This window comes from Balaenoptera ricei, chromosome 3 (assembly GCF_028023285.1).
Source record: "Balaenoptera ricei isolate mBalRic1 chromosome 3, mBalRic1.hap2, whole genome shotgun sequence".
Lineage (NCBI taxonomy): Eukaryota > Metazoa > Chordata > Mammalia > Artiodactyla > Balaenopteridae > Balaenoptera > Balaenoptera ricei.
Window position 1 is genome coordinate 164,190,880 of NC_082641.1, and position 20,745 is coordinate 164,211,624.

The 20,745-nt window shown below is 57.9% G+C and overlaps 1 protein-coding gene across 2 annotated transcripts in view; it reads left to right on the forward strand.

Moving 5' to 3' along the window:
- The first annotated feature begins 270 nt into the window (after positions 1–270).
- Positions 271–20,745, forward strand: part of FLT4 (fms related receptor tyrosine kinase 4) — a 40,688-nt gene continuing 20,213 nt past the window's right edge. For both annotated transcript variants that reach the window (XM_059917872.1, XM_059917873.1), the window contains exons 1-9: positions 271–350; positions 14,972–15,068; positions 15,766–16,010; positions 16,206–16,318; positions 16,443–16,605; positions 16,812–16,951; positions 17,247–17,415; positions 17,704–17,821; positions 20,574–20,728. In XM_059917872.1, coding sequence (XP_059773855.1) covers positions 284–350; positions 14,972–15,068; positions 15,766–16,010; positions 16,206–16,318; positions 16,443–16,605; positions 16,812–16,951; positions 17,247–17,415; positions 17,704–17,821; positions 20,574–20,728 — 1,267 coding nt within the window. In that variant the 5' untranslated portion in view covers positions 271–283. The remainder of the gene's footprint in view (positions 351–14,971; positions 15,069–15,765; positions 16,011–16,205; positions 16,319–16,442; positions 16,606–16,811; positions 16,952–17,246; positions 17,416–17,703; positions 17,822–20,573; positions 20,729–20,745) is intronic.

The window sequence follows — 20,745 nt, forward strand, 5'->3', positions numbered from 1 at the left end:
TGAAGGGCTGCGGTTGATTTGGAAGTGGGGCACGGACCAGCCTTCCCTCCACAGTGCAGAGCCAGCAACCCTCCTGTCTAGGCGGGAGTCTCCCTAGGTTGCAGGGCGGGACTGAGAGGTGCGAGGGCTGCTTTAGATGCCAGGCCCTTTCCCGGGAGCCCCGCCCAGGCCCCGCCCAGGCCCGGCCGAAGCCCCGCCCCGGCCCCGCCCGCGCCTTGCCGCGCGCCCACACTCAGAGCCCGAGCCGCGGTCGCTCATCTGACCCGAGCCACAGCGGCCGGAGATGCAGCGGGGTGCCGCGCTGTGCCTGCGCCTGTGGCTCTGCCTTGGACTGCTCGACAGCGAGCGTGGTGAGCCCTCCGCCTGCCCCAGTGTACAGCTGGCCACGAGGGGGGACGTTTTCCCTGGGCAAATGGTGGGACCTCACCGACGGGAGGCGGGCGGGGGACAGGGCCCGCGGGACCCTCCGGCACGAGACACGGTCGGGAGCCAGGGATTCAGACACCGGAAGGAGCACGGCGAGTCGGGCCGGGCTTGCCGGGGTGAGGAAAGGGCGGGGACGGGGCGCGGTGCTGCACCGCAGCTTAGAGGTGGTGCCCAGTCCCCGACTGCGCTCCGCAGTCTGTGGCTCAGCTCCCTTGGGCCTGGGCCCCTTCGCGCTGCACCCTCAGCCTGGATCCTTCGCTTGCTTACACGCTTTCCCGCGGAGTCCAGGCACCGCACTGCTCTCCTCGGACCCGGGAGCACTGGGGATTGTCCCCCCGCGCAGAGGCTGCAATCCCCGCCGGGTCATAGACCTGGGTGCGCACTTCCCGACACCTCTAGTCTGCGCTCGAGATCGGTCCTCCAGAGGGAACTCTGGTTGGTGTCTACCTTCCCCAGGCCAAGGACTGCGGGGGCGGGGGCTCGGGATCGTGGGAGATAGGCGCCGTGGGGCGGATTGGGCGCAGGTGCCTGTTGGAACTTGAGGCGAATCTTGAGTCGGCCACTCGTAAGTGATCAGCATGGCAGAAGAGGCAGAAGGCCGGCCCTCGCCGTATTTGAGGGGGTAGGACCCTGGAAGGCCAAGCTAAGGATCTTGGATCATAAGGCAGGGACCGACAAGGACGGGTCTTAAACATAGGAGAGGCAAGGTCTGGTTTGTGATGGGAACATGACTGGAGGTTGCTGCTGAGGGATTGGAGGGAAGAGAGTGTGGGGGATGAGGGAGGGAGCAGAGGGGTATGGTTGTTTGGAGATGTCAGGATAAAGCATCAGGAATGAGGGGAGGATGAGCTGGAAGCCCATGCAAGATCTGGTGACCCTGGAAATCAGAGGGTGGAGGAGGGGTAATGGGTCCCCAGTGGTTGAGGGAGGAGTTCTGGGAGGTCTGAAGGGAGAGATGGGGACCTCGCTATTTTTAAACACCATGGGCATTGAATAGTGGCTTTACATGCTTCATTTCTTTTAATCCTCACAAGGGAGTGTTAGACCCATTTTACAGATGGGAACAATTAGAGCATGGACACTTATAACTTCCCCCAAAGTCCCCGGGAAGCCAGTAGTAAGGGAAATGGTCAACCCAGGTCTTTGGAATAACAGAGCTCTGTTCTCTGTGCCTATATGAGCTGAAGAGCTGGGTATAGTGGAGGTGAGGAAGGCGTGTGTGAACCTAGGGGGAGGAAGAGGGAGGAAGACGTCTGTCTGGCCTCCAAGTCAGGGCAGGTCTGAGCAGAGGGGCTGCCACTTGGCCCTTCCTCGCTCCCCTGCACCCTGCCCAGGACCAGGCTGTCACAGGTGCTCAGCATGTGTTAAGTGACTGAATGAGTGTGGGGAAAGAATTGAATGGCGCCATGGCTGGGCTTCGGGGCAGAGGAGTGGGAGATCCCACCTTGAGGCGACATCCAGCAAGCACTGGGTGTAGTGTCCAAGGCTCAGGAGAGAGGCTGGGCTGGAGAGCTGGAGAGGAAGCAGAGCAAAGGGTCTAGGATGGGACCCTCTCCCCCAAGGAGGGGACCAGAGAGGGAGAGCCTTCCAGGGAGACGGGAAACATTCTGCATGCAGGGTTTGAGGAAAACCAGGAGAGGCTTGTGTCCTGGTGCTCCTGAGTGGAGCAGAGTGGGAGGCAGAGGAGGGAGGGGGGATGAGGTAAGTCTTTCAGTGAGTGCAGGTGATTCTTACCAAAGTTGGGCAATGAAGGAGAAGAGAGAGAATGAAGCTAAGGGGCCCATGGAAGCGGGGTGGCCCAGGCTGGACCAGGGCATGGCTCACGGGGAGATGTCCCATGGAGAACAGACCATTGCCGCTGTCCCTGAGCCTTGCATTTGCACCACCCATTTCTGGGCTGAGGAGGACCCGAGGAGCTGCCAGCTAGATGGGGGATACTGGAGCAGAAGCATAAACACTCCAGTGCAGCCAAGTGTCAGTGCAGCCAGAGTAGGAGGCCAGGTGCTGGCAGGTGAGCAGCCTGGCCGTGAAGCTGACCCTCAAAGGTGTGATGTTGGTCCCAGAACGAGACTCTTGTCCTAGCTCTACCCCTAAATTCCTTGCTATATTACCTGGGCCCCTCTCTTCCTTTCCTTGTGCCTCAGTTATCCCATGCATAGGAGTGCAACAAGCTGGCAAGCACTGAGGGGCTGTGCTTGGGGGTGGGCTTTTTGCCCCAGTAGTGTCCCTGTAGAGAAGGTAGGTGGCAGAGGTCACCTCCAACAGACTTTGTCTCTCGGAGCTTAGTCTAGAGAGAGGCTGTTTCTGCCTCTGAACAGTGGGCAGTCAGCTCAGGGACATGTCGGGGAAGGAGGCAACTGCTGGGAAGCTTGGTTGGCCCAGCCTGAGGATGCTGGCTCCTGCCATGGGCTGAGGCACACATGACCATCCCAGCTCTTCGCTGTCCCTGCTCCTCAGCCCTGAGCCAGACCCAGGTGTGGACAGAGGTGTGTGTGGGGCGGGGGGGGCGGTTGGGGATGCAAGTCAGTGCAGGCAGAATGTGGGGGCTGGGCCCATCTTACTTGGTGCCTGTGGATCAGTGGCTCAGTGCTCTGGGGACTCAAGTGTAGGTGCTGCTCACATCCCCAGCATGCCGGAGGCACCGGGTCAGTGTAGCTGAAGGCTCTCTGCCTCCCCAGAGCCCAGTGCCCACATGGCCAGGCACCAGACTGGGCATGAGGTATAACAAGGGGACTGTCTGGCCAGTTCCTTGCTGTGCCATCCCCACCCTGACCCCCAGGCAGTGGCACCCCAACCCAGGGAAGGGGACTGCAGTTCTGTGCAAGTTGAAAGGTATAGTGTCTGCTCTGGGCAGTCTAGGGAGGATTTGGACCAAGCGCATCCTGCAGGGGTTTCCTGAGTGCCAGACTAGCAGGAACACAAACATGGTATCGTAGCCCAGGGGTGAAAGTGCTCAGTGAGCCAGTGAGGCCCAGCTGGTGGCTGTGTGCTGCACGGGGTTGCTTCTAGCTTGGGGCTTCCTGGAGGGGTCTGCAGACTCCAGGGAAAAGGATTCCAGGTAGGGCAAAGACCCCCTCAAAGGCCCAGAGGCAGAAGAGTCAGATGGTGATCAGATGAGGCTAGACTCCTAGGGGCGGAGGGGTGAGATGGAGGAGACAGGCAAGTGGAGGTGGCAGGAGCCAGCAGCACACCTGGAAAGGGGAGGTCTGAGCAGGGAGTCACCTGGTCAGATTCCCCTGAAGGCATCACCAGAAGGGTAAGACCAGATGCAAGCCCACAGCAAGGAGGCTGTGGGTGAACCCAGGAGATACGCCAGGGAAGGAGGCAGCAGGGGATGGTGGAGAGAGAGGGACGAGTGCCAGTCTCTGGCTTAAACAACAGACAGGTCATGAAATTGTTTACCAGATGGGGACCCTGAGAAGAGGAGGAAATGTGGGGAAAGATGAGACACTCCACTAGGGAGGCAGGGCCTCAAGTCGAAGGCAGGGAAGAGGAAAGTTGGGAGCACCTGAGTGTGATGAGGCAGAGGGGAGTCAGGGAACCCAGGGAAATTAAGTGGGGTCTCAGCCATGAGGGGAAATTCTTCTCTATGTCTAGCTTACACCCCTCCCGCTGCCGCTTGGGTGTCCCCCCACCGCCCCGCCATTGTAGATTTCTCTCCACTAGGGCCTAGCCTGTGGCCCTGAGATACCCCTCAGAGAGGGGGGATGGGTAGGGAGAGGGGTCCGGAGAGCCTCTCACACTCCTTGCACCGACCTCTGAGCAAGACACAGCCGACGTGTCCAGCTGGAGCCAGGGATTCCTGAGTTTCGATCCTTTTCAGACACTTGCTTCCTCTGGGATCTCGGTTTTCCGGTCACGCCAAAGGGAGAAGTCTGGGAGCAGGAAGATGCGGGCTTTGGCGCTGGCTGCCACTGAGGCTGGGTGTGGCCGACAGCAGGCACGCTGCTGCTGGCTGGCTCTGGTGCCCCAGGCCACCCCCATCCCCGAGGCCTGGCTGGGGTGTGGGTGGCCCAGTGAGCAGGCACAGGTTTCAGGGTGGCAAGTGGGGGAGCCCCGCCACGTGGCCAGCGAGGTCAGCATGGGTTCATGGGAAAGGACTTGTCAGCCACAGGAGAGGACATCCTGCCTGCATTTCCCTCTTCCTGCAGCAGGAGCCCATGGCCCAGATTTAGCAGCGCTGGGGGGCCACCTCTGAGCCAGCTGGGCTGTCTGATAACACCACCCGTCCTGCTGCCACAGAGCAGAGCCCTGATCCCAGAAAGGCCAGGGCTACTGCCTGGCACAGTTGGCTGCACCCACAGCTGTGCTGCACTGGGAGCTCCACATCTACCAGGGTGCCCTTCCTCCCCATCTCACCCCCAGGGGGTACTCAGGCAGCCCACGGTCCCACTCAGCCTCTCCAACACTCCCTGCTTCCCAAAATTGCCTCTATGCTGCTTCAGCAGGACCACTCTAAAACACAGATCTGAGCCTTCCTCGGGCCACCCGCCCCCGCCGGCCCCTCTTGGGCTGGTAGTACAGACCCTCCTGCTAGGGTCCCAAGGGCAGCCGTATGTAGCCCTACATCCACCTAGCCTGCACCCATCACATACCCCAGCCTCAGCACATGACCTTTCTCCTGCTCCAGATACGTGCAGAAGGCTGCTGAGAATTCCAGGCAGAAGGTGATGCTGCTCCAAGTGGGAGGGGCCTACTAGGGCGGGAGGGGGGCTTCATTCCCACTCCCTGTGTGCCCCAGGAGCACGGAATCTAGGCTTTCAGGTAGGTTCAGGGGAAGCTCTTATCCTTATCCAACCTAAAGCACCATCCTCAAAGCTACCCTGAATTCTACCAAATGGAGTTTCGTTTGTATGAGGCAGCACTTATGTGCACACAGGCACGCACACACACTTGGAGTGTCTACCACTGAGCCACACCTCGGTCTGAAATGGTTAATCAAATTTCTTCACACTAGGGTGTGTGAAGATTTTAACCTTGTGACGTAGGCTATTGTGCCCATTTTAGAGATTAGAAAATTAAGGCCAGAGGAATGAAATGGTTCCATAGATGCTAGAGCAGCTTTGAGGGAAGTGACAAGTGTCTGGTGCCTGGTGCCAGATGGCATAGGGACTGAGGGGCAAGAAGGGGCAGGCATGGCAGGTGTTGTCCACATTCCCCAGGGAAAGCACTAGAGAGGTGGGCATGTGGGGTCCTAAATTTCTGACCACCTCATGGACATTTTCACCTTGATGTCCTGTACAGCTTTCAAAAGCAGCATGCCACTAGACACATTGCTTTCCCCCAGGCCTACCCCTGGCAGATGTGCCTACTTCGGGGCAGGACATCTGCACCTCCATCCCTTGCCTCCACACCTGCCCACACACTGTGTGCTGTTGCTTTGTTCCCTGGATCCTCAAAGCCAGTCAAGAGCAATCCAGGGTCAAGTCCATGCTGGGGATGCCACCTTGAAAAGGCTCTCATCCTTGCACTGAGGAACTGTCATGTGCAGTGAGTCAAGGCGCTGCATGAAGCTGTGGAAACATGCAGAGAGGCCCCCAGGAGGGGACCTAAAATTGCTACCCTGGGGCTGGAGCAGGCACCAGGCAAGTGATGAGGGTGACTGGTGAGTCCCTTGAGAAGATCAGGTTCCATCCCTAAGCAGCGGAGAGGCAGGAAATTGTTTTAGGCAGAAGAGGGATTTGTGTTCTAGAAGGCTCCTCTGACCAGTGGGAAAGGCCTGGACCAGTGGGGAGACACTGGTGTGGTGAGCCAGAGGAGGGATTTTGAGGCTGGCCAGGCAGTGGGGTGACAAAGAAGGGGACTGGAAAGGGCAGCCCCAGAATGTCTAAGGGTGGCACTCGGGCTGGAAGGCATCTACTGCTAAGCGTCTGAGCTCTGCAAGTGCAAAGCACTTTGCCAAGTGGCAGGGAGGGGAGAGGGGCAGGCCTGGTGCTTCCAGCCACCCTGCCGTTGGTGCTGTTTCTGAGGAAGTATAGAGTAAGTAGCAGCTTCCCATAATCCTGTCCCCCAAAGATAACCTCTGACTAGCAAGTTAACCTCTGTGCCTTAGTTTTCTCATCTGCAAAATGGTAAGAATAGTACCCACCTCAGGGGGGCAGTAGAGGGGTGTGGTATGCACAAATGCATAGGCTGTGCTGGCATACAGAAAATATTTGCTCTTGTCTGTTGTTGTAACAGGGTGTATTGGGGTAAGCAGAATTTGGGGGTCAAAGTATATGAGCATTTTTTTTTATTACTGTGAGTGCCTGTTTGTCCACATCCTTGCCAACACTGGGAATTCTCTATACTTTTAACACTTGCTCATCTGGGCTGGCGATACTTCTGTGCCCTGTGGCTCGTTGTCCTCCTCAGTGGGTGGTGTGGTATGAGGGCTGGGGGCGCCTGGCAGGAGACATCTGGGAAGCAGAGTCCCCTGGGGCTGGAGCTCAGGAGAGCTGCCAGGGAGGGTGGGGGGCTCAGAGGTAGGCTTGAAGCCCTGGGGCTGTGCCACCTCCAGGAGGAAAGAGCACACCTTGAGCAGCTCCAGTTAAATGAGCCACCAAGAGCCTAAGGCTGGGCCTGTGACCCAGGGCCCTTCTCTGGAGCCTCATTCCTCCACACCATGCTCCATCTGTTCCACCTACCTGACAGTCCAAGGTCACCCGCACTCTGGTCTTTGCACATGTCCCTCTGCCCTCCGTGCCCTCCTCCTGGACCAGCAAGCTCCTGTTCAGTCTACAAAGCCTATTTCAACTCACAGGAACACTCCTTCCCACTGGCAAGGCTTTCTCTGACCACCCCCCCCACCTTGGCACTGTGACCAAAGCACAGAGTCACAGTGAGATGCAACTGCTGTGACATGCAAAAGAGTCGGCAGGCGGTGACAGCGAAGGTCTCAGTGTGCCTGAGCCAGCAACAGTTTATTCTTACAATGGTTCTTAGTGTGGTATTATAGTGGTCTGTGGTTCCCAATAAACTTGGGGACAATTCTCATTTCATAAGCTTGCAGCAGGGGAAGTGACTTGCCCAAGGTCATACAGTCAGAGTGACATTGTAGGGCGTGCAGCTGGGCTCACGGAGCTTCGGGCACTCTCTCTCAGAACAGCCCCTCCCATCTCAGCCCTCTCAGTCCTGCAGAGTGGGAGGTGGGAGGACTGATGGACTATTGACCTCACCCTTGACCTCTGGAGGCACAGCGGCTGCCATCCAGGTGGGGGTGGGGGGACTCCAAGACAGAACACCCCTGAGCCTTCTCCCAAGGTCTATGCACAAGCCTGGCCCCAAGAATGAAGGGAGAGGGCCTTAGAGCCAGCTCCCCAACTCGGCCCAGCCCTGGGACTGATGCATGGAGACCCCAACCTGGCCTCACCTGCCCCCAATGCTTTCCCCTCAGCTTGCCTTCAGTCTGCAGCCATGGGCCTGGCCCTGGCTTCCTCTGTCCTCCAGGGCACAGCTGCTAAGGAGAGTGTGGACCAGACTAGCAGGACTGCAGTACAGCCCCTGTCACCCACCAGGTGACCATGACATTTCCTTGAAATAAGGAATTGCAAATGCAAAAACCACTACTGCTACACTCTGCCAGGGTATGTAGGGGCACCCCTGAGCTTGCACACCATCCTGACATCATCCCTGGGTTGGTTGTGCTGGACCTGAGGACAGAGCCAATGGGCCAATGACATCCTGGCCCCCAGGAGCCACCCAAAGGTACAAACCTTCCCCATGTGGTGGGTGAGGGCCTGGTGTGCTCAGCAGGTGGATACTGGGTGGTGTGGCTGGTGTCTTGACTGTGTGGCAGAAGCATTGGGAGGTGAAGCTGGTTAGAAGGGGGGCCTGTTGGGCAGGGCATCGGCCTGGAGGCCGGGCCAAGGGCATTCACAGCTCCAGAGGGCCACAGGGAGCCAGTGAGGGTGTCCGCTGGGCTGAGGGACAAATTGGAGGCCAGGAAGGAGACTACTAGGGAGCAGAGAGGTAGGGAGACTGGCACTCGGGGTGGCAGTGGGAGAGAAGGAGATGGAGAGATGTGACGGCTGAGTCCCAGGCAGAGATGGGCCTGGACTTGGCCAGACTTGGGCTCCTGCACAGCTGCTGGTTATCACTAATGTGGAGCCTGGAGCCTCAGTTTCCTCATTGCTGACTGGACTCGTGATCCCTCCCTCCCTCCCAGGCTACATGAGGATCAAATGAGGCAGTGACTGCTGGGCTGTGGTTCAGTGCCTAACCCACAGGACTTCCCACCCCTCCTGCCTGCCCCTCACCCAGGATCCTGGTGTGCTGCTTCCACAGCCAGCGCCTGTGGCTGACCCCAGGGTCTCACTGCCCAAGGCTGCTGACAGCACAGAGAAGAGGAGGTATGCTCTCTGGCCTCCCTGACCTCGGCCTGGCGCCTGCCCGGATTGCTCTGCTCAGGCTAGGGGGCCAGGGCTGCTGGCCAGGGGAAGGAAGAAGCCAGTTCCTGGGTCAGGAACAGGAAGGCAGGGGGAGTGCGGCAGAAGTCAGGATGACAGTGCTTCCTGCTTCGGGAAGGGAAGGACAGCGGGGACAGACAACAGCCAGGCAGGAAGGATGCGCCTTCTTTGGGGTTTCAGGTGGGGGCTGGGCAGCACGGAGCCTCTGGGCATGGCAAACTAGGCCTGAATCTGCCCCAGCTGCTGAGCAGCCTGGGGTACAGATGGTCACCAAGGACCCTGGCCTTTAAAACCAGAAACATCTTTTCCAAAGGAACAACAAGGTTTGACAAAGTTCCAACCCAAAGAAAGACCTCAGAGGTTTGTTTAGCCAACCAGTCAGCCACTCATCCCTCCTTCCATCCACGTACTCTTCCATCCATCCATCCACCCATTCTTCCATCCATCCATCCATTCATCCATCTATCCATCCTTCTGTCCATCTGTCTGTCCATCCGTCTATCTGTCCATCTGTCCTTCCATCTAGCCATTCTTTCTTTCTTCCAACTTTCCATCCTTCCATCCATCCATCTGTCTGTCCATTCAGCTAGCCATCTTTCCTTCCATCTTTCCACCCATCCATCCATCCACTCAACCTTCCATTCACCCACTCATCCATCCATCCATCCATTCGTCCATCTGTCCATTCGTTTATTCATTCAACAAGGATCTATGGAAACTTGACTCTCTGTCAGGTGAAGTGCTAGGCATGGAGTGGGGTAGAAAAGAGGACTGTTTGGGTCCTTACCCCATTGAAACTTACTGTCTAGTAGAGGAAATGAAAAAACATAACTTAAATAAAAAAGTAAATAACAAAATTACATATTGTGATAAGAAGAATGAAATAAGCAACCAGGAAGTTAAGGTGGAGCTTAAAGGAGGACTTTTAGGTTTTGGAGGGGGTGAGGAGGTCACGTCTAGGCGGAGGCCTGAAGACGAGAAGAAGCCAGCTGTGCAAGGCATGTGAGAGGAGACAAATCAGGAGGAGAGGTGTGTGTAAAGGCCCGGGGGTAGGAAGGAGCATAACATGTCATGGAACAGCCTGGAGGCCATGGTGGCTGGAGGACAAGAATAGGACGTGAGAGTGGACCAAGAGAGTGTGGAGAGGGGGGAGGGCCAGGCCACGGTCAGAAGTTTGGACTTTCTTCAAAGTGTAGTGGAAAGTCACTGACGAAATTTAAGCAGGAGCATGATTTGGCCCCTTTGTGTTATTAAACTATCACTATCAACTGTGTGAAGGATTGGAGGAGGGCAAGAGTGGGCCAGGGGGCCACGTTGGGGGCGAGTGCAGTTGGGTAGGCTCCAGCAGGAGAGTGGGGGCTGGCTCTGGGATGCTTTGGTGGTGGATGGATGGGCCGGGGTGGGAGAGGTGGGCATCCACAGGAGCTCCCATTTGGGGAGATGGGAGCTATCAAGGAGATAGCTTTGGCAGGGGTGGAGAGGATGTGAGTCTGGAGTTCAGCATCAGAAATGTGGAACTCAAGGTGTCTGTGGGGTGGCCAAGTGAAGTGGCAGCTGGATACTTAAGGCTGGAGTTGAGAGAAGGGGTCTGGGCTAGAGGTAGAGATTTCGGAAGTAAATGGACGCTTAGGAGAGAGACTGGTAGAGAAGAGAAAGTGAGGAGCAGCAGCACTTGGTGTTGGGCAGAGGGGACGGAAGACGAGGGGAGAGTGAGCTCACAGAAGCTAGCAGAAGAGGGAACAGCTCTGCCCCCTGCCCTGGAGGGCCTCCTACAGCAGCATGGAGGTCACAGGATACCTTGACCAGTGGCTCCATGAAGCAGGGGAGGGGGCTGCACCCTGTGGGAAGATGAGCGAATGTGAGAGGAAGGAGTCAGCGAGCAGAGCTTTTGCTAGGAATGGGAGTAGAAAAGAGGAAGGGAATATAGGATCAAGGAATGGAGGAGTTTTTGTTTGTTTATAAGATGGGAGATGATTCCATAGAGAAAAATTGGTAATCAGGAAAGAAAGAAATTATCTACAGTGGTCAGATCTGGGGGGTTGGGATTCCTAGCTTGATGGAGGGCTTTGCCTTGGGAGCAGGAATGTCCGAGAGTTTCCAGGGCCTAGGGCAAGGATGTGGGATTTAGATGTGGGAAGATGAGGTGTCTCCATCTGATGGCTCTACTTCCTTAGTGCTGAGAGTGAGAGAGGAGGCAACACCCTGAACTGCAGCCCGGGGGTCATTTAGGGTCTGCCAAAAGGAAAAGAAAGGGGAGGCAGCAGCATGGGGCTCTGGCTTTGTGCTGCAAGCCGAGCCACTGAGGGACATGGGTGCTGCAGGGTTGTGGTGGAGAGCAGGGGCAAGGGAGCATTCAGAATGATGGGCCATGAGACATGCAGTGCCAAAAGAGAGGTGAGGCCAGGAGGAGGTAACAATGCAGAGGGGTCCTTGACCTCAGAGTTTTGACGAGGTTGAAGAACTTAGCAGTGGTGAGACAATGGCACCTGGCAGGAGGCAGAGGAGGCAAGGAGAGAAGTGCAAGAAGATTGGCACTCAGTGATGGCACAGCTTCTGATGGGGACCAGGTCCAGGGTATGCCCAGGAAGTGAGGGGCTGAGGGGAGGAGGGAGGACAATGGAGATGAGGACTGCAAAGGCCAGGGTGCTGGTGACTCACCTGTGTGGATGTCGAAGTTATGAGGAATGGCCTGAGTTGGGGTGGAGGGGCCTGAAGAGCCCGGAGCAGAGAATGAGGGGAAGTGACCAGGACAGCAGCTGATGACAGCTTTAGTGGGGAGTGGCTGGTGCTGCTGGAAAAGGGGAAGTGACCGCAAGGAGTTCTCCGACGTGTGCAATGGGAGCAATAATCACCCCAGGGGCAGTGGTGTCCTCAGAAAGCCAGGTTTCAGTTAAGGCAGGAAGGATGGAGGAGGACAGTGATGTCTGCAGTGAAGACTACTGATCACACAGGGTCCAGTGGAAGTGACTGAAGAAAGAGAAGCACTGGAGAAATTCAGGGCACGTGGCAACAAAGGAAAGGCTCTCTCAGATGGGTGAAAGGGTTGGCAAACACTATAGATCCTCCCGTTTAGCACAGTGATGGAGATGCTTCCTTTGGTGATATGGTGGCCTCTAGGGAGGAAGCTCCTATAGGCTCCATCCCCCATCCATCCACTCAACCCACCCACCCTCCCACATATCCATCCATTTATTCATCTGACCATCCATCTTCCATCCTACCATTCTTTTTTTTTTTTAATTTTTATTTATTTATGTACTTATTTATTTATTTATTTATTTATTTATGGTTTTGTTGGGTCTTCGTTTCTGTGCGAGGGCTTTCTCTAGTTGCGGCAAGTGGGGGCCACTCTTCATCGCGGTGCGCGGGCCTCTCACTGTCGCGGCCTCTCTTGTTGCGGAGCACAGGCTCCAGGTGCGCAGGCTCAGTAATTGTGGCTCACGGGCCCAGCTGCTCCGCGGCATGTGGGATCTTCCCAGACCAGGGCTCGAACCCGTGTCCCCCGCATTGGCAGGCAGATTCTCAACCACTGCGCCACCAGGGAAGCCCCATCCTACCATTCTTGAATCCATCCCCTCAATCTTTGGTGTGCACCTCTTTTGTACTAAGGTTAGAAAGATGAATAAAATACAGCCTCTGTTCAGATGTGACCAGAAAACCACAGTTCAGTCCAATAAGTGTTCTAACAGCATGAGCCTAGGAGGCCAACACTGCCTGAGTAACAGTGACTGCCCCATAGAGAAGGGACTCATGAACTAGACCCTAAAGAGGGAGCTCCACAGGAGGGAAGGAAGTACAAATGTCCAGGGCAAAAAAAATGAGCAGACAGAGACTTCAAGATATGAAAAGCCTGGCACCTTGGGACAATGGTGAGAGGTCTGTTCCTCTCAGATGTGTCAGGATTTGAAGCTGGAGAGAAGGGGAGTAGGCAGAAGGGAGAGGGCTGGGGTCCCCCACTTTATCTTGGAAGCAAAGAGGAGTTGCACAAGGAAGCTGGGCTGACAAATGCCATAGCTCTGTCGCCGGGGTGCCGGGTGTGTGCCCTGGAGGAGCACCCCAGACAAGGGGACCCTTGCTTGGCCTCCCCAGGGGCCCCAGGGCAACGCTGCAGGCCTCACCATGGGGCATACATAACCCAGGGCAGGTGGGTCCTGGCCGCTGCACCTCTCCTCTGGTGCCCACATGCCAGCCTCACGCCTGACCCCTGACTGGTCCACAGGGACAGCCAGTTCTTTCATCCCCTCACAGGTCCAAACCCAAGTCCATCATTCCCTTCTCCCCCCACTTACGTAGCTCAGAGGCCAGTTTGCCTAGCATGGCTTTATTCACTTTCCACTGCCTGGAAAATCCTACTTCTCTTTCGAAGCCCATCTTAGTGGTGTCCGCCTCGGATTCCTTCCTGGCCCCTCACCACCAGAGGGGAGCCTCCCCACTGTGGGGCTCCTCCACCCCAGCAGCCCTGGGGGTACCTGGTGGGGAGGTGTGTTGGGGGGGCTGGTACCACCCTTCGGGAGGAGTGGACCTGGTGGCAGAGCCCAGGGCTACTTTCCCATCTCGGGGCCCCAGGGTGGGGCCACTGTCCTGAGTGCCAGGAGTGGGTGCACTGGATTCGAGTTAAGGAGAGACTTCACAGTGTTCACAGCAGCTGGCTAGATGAAGGGCTGCCTTCTCTGGGCTGTGGTGTAGTCCAGCTGGAGGGTCTCAGTTTCCCTGGCTGTACTAGATACTAGTGTGATTAGATGCTGGATGAGGGCCTTCTGCCTCTGACCTACGGTGGTGTGGTACCTAGAAAAGTTTGGCCAGCAGAAGGCACAGAAGGGAGAGGCCAGCCAGGCCCTGGCAGCCAACTTGTCCAGGTGTTGCTGAAATGAGACCTTGGGGTGCAGAGTGTGCTGTCCTGGTGCCTCTTCCTAGGGCAGCTTGGGGTCAGGGTGGTGTAGAACCAACTATGGTGGGGATTCCCCCAGCCTCTGCCTCCCACAATTAGCTGCCAGGGCAAGACCCCAAGCCTCAGGGAGCTGGGCTGGGAAGGGCAGAGGAGCTGAACCTGTGGGACTGGGGGCTGGGGCAGGATAGTAGGCTGTGCCCCCCAGGAGGACAGGGACTTGGGGGAGGGACAGGACGCAGCCCTGGGCCTCCGGCCACACAGTCCTCTCTTCCTGTTGTCTCAGGATGGTCCTGGCAGGATGCATCTGCTAGAGTTCCAGGTCCAGACCTCCCCTGGGGCCTGCTCCCACCCTCCCCCAGGATCACACACACACACACACACACACACACACACACACAAAGTTCACATGCGTGCACACGCAGACATGTCAATGACACACACACAAAGTCACAACACTCACATATCAGTCCTATAAACACACGTCTATGCACACACGGAGACAACACACACACGCGCACGTGCACACACACATGCACACACTACACACACTATCCTGCTGGGAGGAGGATGCGGGGTAAGGAGCTGCGTGGGCAGCAGGGCCAAGGTCCTGGAGGGCCACAGGAGGGTGTTTAACCAGGCGAGGCAGTTATCTGTTTGGGGATTAGCCCTTTTGGAGGAATGGGGGGTTGAGGCAGGGGGAGCAGGGAGAGGAGAGCTGGGGCAGCCAGATAGCGCCTTGGGGGTGAAGAGAAACTGATGGAACCAAGGACATGTGAGCTGGATTCCATGGGACATGGGAGAGGGCGAGGTCACAGGCAGAATTCCAGGGAGAAACCGAGGCCTGAGTTCTGGGCATATTTGGCGGTCTGCACTGTGCAGGTCTCCCTCACAAGCATAGCTGTGCATCTGGGGGGAGGAGCCTTCAGGCAGAAATGTGGGGGTCGCAATGCCGAGGAGATGTGCTCCAGGCCTCGCCCAATGTAGGATGAGGCCTGTGGTCTCCCCTATTGACTTCATGTTGGCAGCTCTGCTCATGCGGGGCTAGAGGTTCAGTCCAGGCCTCAATCAGGGCTCACTTGGGGCTGGGCCCAGTCTGCGGCCAGGGGGCAACCTGAGGTGGAGGTTACCAGTTGTCTTGGGGCCTTATAGGTACTGCTCAGGGCTGAGAGCCTAGGCAGCCCCTGCCCGGGGAGGGGCCCATCAGCACCGGATGCATGTCATCGTGTGAACTCATGACCCAGTCCCATGCTAACCCTATCTCCCACCCCAGGCCTGGCGAGTGGCTACTCCATGACCCCCCCAACCCTGAACATCACGGAGGAGACACACGTCATCGACTCCAGTGACAGCCTGTCCATCTCCTGCAGGTATTCAGCCCTCAGCCAGGAGGGCAGGGGACTGGGTCCCTCCTACCTGGCAGGCCAAGGAGACTACAGAAGGCCGAGCAGAGGATGGCGGAGCACCCAGAAGGCAGCCTCTCCCCAGGGCAGAGGCCTCGAGGCTTAGGGTTGCTTCCAAGTGGCTTGAGTTGTAGGTGCCTGGAGGCATAGACCATACCCTGCTCTGCAGACACAGGCACCCTGCACCCACCCCCATTTCACCCATACCCACCCCTCATAATTTCATATGGACCACAGATCAGTCACCCTGCATCCACCCTTGGGTCACCCCACACTGACCCCAGGCCACCCCATGCCCATGCCCAGGTCATCCTGCATGGACCCCAGGTTGCCCGCACCCACCCTCAGCCACGCTTCACTGGCCCCAGGCCCACCCACACAGACCCCAGACCTGTTATCCTCCCTGCAGCCCCAGCTGTAATCTGAGGCTCAGGCTTCTCTGCAGGACAGCCTGCCACATGCAGGCCCAGGAGCCAGGCAGAGGCCCCAAGGGGCTCAGGGAGCACCCTGCCCCAGGTTCATGGTACGTGCCCAAACGCTGGTCTGCCCTGACCTCTGGGTGAGATAAGCTATGGGCCAGGCTTGGCTCCTGAGGAGGTTCCACAGGGACTGTCCCCCAGGGCTGCAGCCTGGGCCCCTCTTGATGTCCTGCATCCTCTGCCAGGGGGCAGCACCCCCTGGAGTGGGCCTGGCCAGGGGCTCAGGATGCACCAGTCACAGGGGAGAAGGACGGCGAGGACATGGGGATCGTGCGAGACTGTGAGGGCACAGATGCCCGGCCCTACTGCAAGGTTCTGCTGCTGCAGGAGGCCCACGCCAATGACACGGGCAGCTACCGCTGCTACTACAAGTATATCAAGGCTCGCATTGAGGGCACCACTGCAGCCAGCACCTACGTATTTGTGAGAGGTGAGAGGGGTCCAGCACTCACCCCTGTGGCCACTCAGGAGCCACAGGCAGGGTCCTGGGTCCTGGAGGGGTGGCTGGCACCTGCACCCCCACCCCCAGCCTTTGAACCCCACGGGGCTTCCCTGCGGCCCCAGACCTGGGCAGAGACCCCCTGAGCCCCGCCTTCCCCTCCCACAACATGCCCCCTCTCCTCAGACTTGGAGCAGCCATTCATCAACAAGCCGGACACACTCCTGGTCAACAGGAAGGACTCCATGTGGGTGCCCTGCCTGGTGTCCATCCCCGGCCTCAACGTCACGCTGCGCTCGGTACAACCCCATGCCAACACCCACCCTGGATCTGGCCCTCCAGTCCTGTCCCTGGGAAAACTGCTGCTTCTCTGGCCAAGAGGAAGGGGGCAGCTGGGTGCTGACAGCCGCCATGTCTCTACAGCAAAGCTCAGCACTGTGGCCTGATGGGCAGGAGGTAGTGTGGGACGACCGCCGGGGCATGCGTGTGCCCACTCCCCTGCTGCGTGATGCCCTGTACCTGCAGTGTGAGACCACTTGGGGCGGCCAGGCCTTCCTATCCAACCCCTTCCTCGTGCATATCACAGGTAGGGGCTGCCTAGGGCTGTAGGGCCCTCCCCCAGCAACCACTCCCCATGTCCTGGGAGGAGAACTGCAGGAAGAGGACAGGGACCCCCCAGTTCACAGTAATGAGGCTGTAGGTGCCATGGTTTGGCTGGTCTCAGTGGGTGCCCTGTACTCTGTGCACGTTGTCCTATGAGGGGCATGGGGGTCACTGTGTGTGTGTCACCAGGAAATGAGCTCTATGACATCCAGCTGTTCCCCAAGAAATCACTGGAGCTGCTGGTTGGGGAAAAGCTGGTCCTGAACTGCACTGTGTGGGCCGAGTTCAACTCGGGTGTCACCTTCGACTGGGACTATCCAGGAAAGCAGGTGAGGTCAGCAGCCCTGCCAGGGGCTGTGCCTGAATCATCCCCAGGAATCTCCATCACTACCCACACTCACCCTGGTCAGGCACACACTTACCTCTGTGTAGAAGAGGTGCAGACTCAGGCCTGCCCCAGGAGCCCCTGTCTGATACAGAAGTTTTCCTATCCCGAGGAAAACTCTGGGTCTGGGTCCGAGGCTTCTGGAGCTATTGCTGGCTGGGCTGGGGTGTGTGCCTATGGGGGTTAGTTCTGTCAGAGTCAGCCTGCTCTGACGCTATGCTTCCCCTGGTCCTGGGCAGGCAGAGCGGGGTAAGTGGGTGCCAGAGCGGCGCTCCCAGCAGACTCACACAGAGCTCTCCAGCATCCTCACCATCCACAACGTCAGCCAGCACGACTTGGGCCCATATGTGTGCCTGGCCAACAATGGCATCCAGCAATTCCAGGAGAGCACTGAGGTCATTGTGCATGGTACGGCCTGTCAGGTCATTGTGCCCAGCATGGCCTGGGCTAGGTCAGTTGTCAAGCCTGGGGAACAAGGGTTCTTGTGCAGTGTGGGCCGAGGGTCATAGGTCATGGTGCACCTGAGCAGTGTGGAGTCCAGCCAGAGGGAAGGGAGGGCCGTGAGTGGACGGGCTGCCCGGTTCCCACACCCCAGAAAGCAGAGCATCTGGCCACTGGGGGTGGCTGTGAATCCCTGGGTGGTGGTGGGTCAGCGATGCTGGCCCCAGCTTTACCCTGATGCCTCCCGTCTGGCAGAAAAGCCCTTCATCAGCGTCGAGTGGCTCAAGGGTCCCGTCCTGGAGGCCACGGCAGGAGACGAGCTGGTGAAACTGCCCGTGAAGCTGGCAGCATACCCGCCACCGGAGTTCCAATGGTACCTCCCTCGCTCCTGCCCCTCACTACCCACCAGGTCCAATGCAGGGAAGAACCACAGGGAGGGAAGGGCAGCGTTCTCCCCATCACGGCCTACTCCTTGAGACCTGGATGGGGAGCTGTCCCCACTATCAGGGCCTGCACCCTGGGCAGGGAACCCCTATGAAGATTCTAAGGAACAGGCACATAATGAGATATTTTGGCTAGAGGAAAGGTTGGCCTGAATTGCTGCTAAACTGTGAAAGAGTGTAAATACCAGTCTCCTGTTATGTGTGGGTGTGGTGGGCACAGCATAATCTAACTGTTTCCTGCACCCACTCAGCCTCTCTGAGGGCCCCCGCTGGAGGGTGTCATAGAGGGATGACTTCAGGTTTTCTCGGCCCCTCTCCAAATAGGTTGCCACCCTCAGGATCCTTCTAACCAGAATTTTGGAGATGTCAAAGGGGTTTCACAAATTATTATGGTGCTGGGCCCTGGGCTGGGCCTGATCTGTGGGGCAGTGAGCTAGAACTTCCGGAAGGCCTTCGGGCTCCAGATCCCCAGTTCTGGTGTGTGACCTGAGAGTGTGGTCTCCCTTGCAGGGTATGCCAAGGGTCAGTGAGGGGTCCCTCACTGGTGGTTTCACCCTCACCGGGCGCTCCCTGAGAGCTCCCAGAGAGCTCAGGAAGGCACAGCACCCCACCATGCACCCTTCGGCCATCTGAGCAGCCCACTTGGCCTGACCCTGGGAGGTCACACTCTAGCCTGACCCTTATCGTACACATGAGGAAAACAGGCCAGGAAAGGGGAAGGGCACTCCCGCCCAAGCCCTGAGCCTCCTGGGAGGGGTCTGCTCCATTCTTTCACAGTTGGCCAGAGGAGCCTTGCCTTCCCAGCCTGGAGCACCTCCCACCAGGCAGGATGACCTTTGCTGAAAGCCTGGAGCTGGGCAAGCAGAAGCCCAGACATTCTCAGCCAGCATCCCACTTCATTGGCCATAGGCTGGAAGCAGGCTTCTCCTGGGAGAGCCCCTGGATGTCCTGGGCCTGCGCCTTCTGTGACCCTACCTCTGAGGCCACAGGCTTTGGGGTCCATCAGGGGCATCTGGTGCAGGACCAGGACCCTTGAGACAGGGTCCGGAAGGGCGCTGATGCAGTCTGGAGCCTCCCTCACAGGTGTGGTCTCCTGGAGACGCCTAGGGCCCAGTACCCTGCCCTCCAAGACCAGTAGTACTGACCCTGTCCAGGAGGGTGGCCAGCTCTGTTGCATCAGAGATCTGGCCCAGGCCTGATCCTCAGGCAGCTGACTGCCTCTCACCATTCCCACCACATCTGGCCTTTCTTTTCTCACTTGGCCAATACCTGCCTCCAAGAAGTGCTCAGCCGGGCCCACTGTTCACTGAGACACCTGCCCCAGGGCACTAATGGTGACCATAGCTCCACAGGGGCCAATTCTTCCAGGTAATCGTGTGATGATTGGAGATCTAGTGGACAGACAGACAGGCTGGTCCTGGTTCCCAAAGCAGCCTCTGTGTGTCTGGCATCATGCTGACCCTAAAGGCCATAACTTGGGTAGGCCTGACGACACCTGCAAGAAGGTTCATTTGGTTTCCCTGGTTTTCAGATGAGGACACAGGGGTTTGGGGCAGTGAAGCAGTTCACCTAGGATCACAAATGCGGCAGGTGGCAACCAGGATTCTGCACCAGAGCCCAGCAGGCCTCACAGCCTGGGTCCTGCTCTGCCCTGCTGTGTGACTCCTGGCAAGTCACGTCTCTTCTGACTGGGCTGTGGTGTTGCAGCTGAGGGCCAGACCCCTGCATCCCCCTCACTGTTACTCTCTGCCCCAAGGGCTGTGCTTCTCCTAGTGTCTCTCTGGCTTAGTAAACCAGGGTAAGGCACCTGCCTAAGGGAGGGCAGCTTCCAGGCAGAGTCCAGAGCTTGGGTTGCAGGAGCACTGCCTGCAGCACTCCCAGCTCAGTACTGGGGAGGAGTCTCCTTTGGGGTGTGAGTTTATTTATTCATTCACGTGTGCGTCGAGCACCTACGTGTGCTGGGTGCTGCTCTACGTGTAGGGGATATGGCAGTGAGGGGACAGTCCCTGTACAGCTCAGTAGGGGAGACGGACAGTCAACAGACATACGCGTGAACACTAGTGTGCAGATGAGCAGGCACAGGCCCGAGGGCTGGCTCCCGGTTCACACAGCTTCTCTGACGAGCGGGTGATATGAATATAGGAGAGAGGGAGACTTGCAGGTGTCTAGCATCCAAGCAAGGCAGGACAGTGAGTTGCAGAGCCCTGGGGAGGGGGCAGGGCAACAAGAAGGCCCCGTATCTGGAGAGATCCAGAAAGGGCAGAGCCAGGGTCAGGGCTCCTGGACCCCCATGTGGTAAGGAGCTGTGCCCCTCGGGGACTGCACCTCCACCCCTTCACAGCACACACCGGTGAAGCCTATGAGAGACAGACAAGGCCCCCTGGGGACTGCAGTTGGTCCTGAGCCTACAGATGTTGTGAGACCCAGTAGGCTGAGCCCGGAGACCATCCCCATAGCCTTTAGGCCATCTGTTCCCCAGTCCAGAGTCAGCTGCTGCAGCCCACACCCCTACTCCTCTTCCCAGCAGCCTGGTCTGGTGCAGGAGGGGCCTCTTGCTCCTGGCCTCTCCTGCCTCCTGACAGTATATCCCAGTTGTAGGGGCTGGGGTGCTTCATGGAAGGAGTGCCAGGACAGGGCCGGGGTGGGGTCCACACAGCCCCCTGAACTCCCTTCCTGGGCCAGGTACAAGGACAGAAAGGCAGTGTCAGGGCGCCATAGTCCACACGTTCTGGTGCTCAAGGAGGTGACGGAAGCCAGTGCGGGCACCTACACCCTTGCCCTGTGGAACTCCGCGGCCGGCCTGAGGCGCAACATCAGCCTGGAGCTGGTGGTAAATGGTATGTGTGGGCAGGAC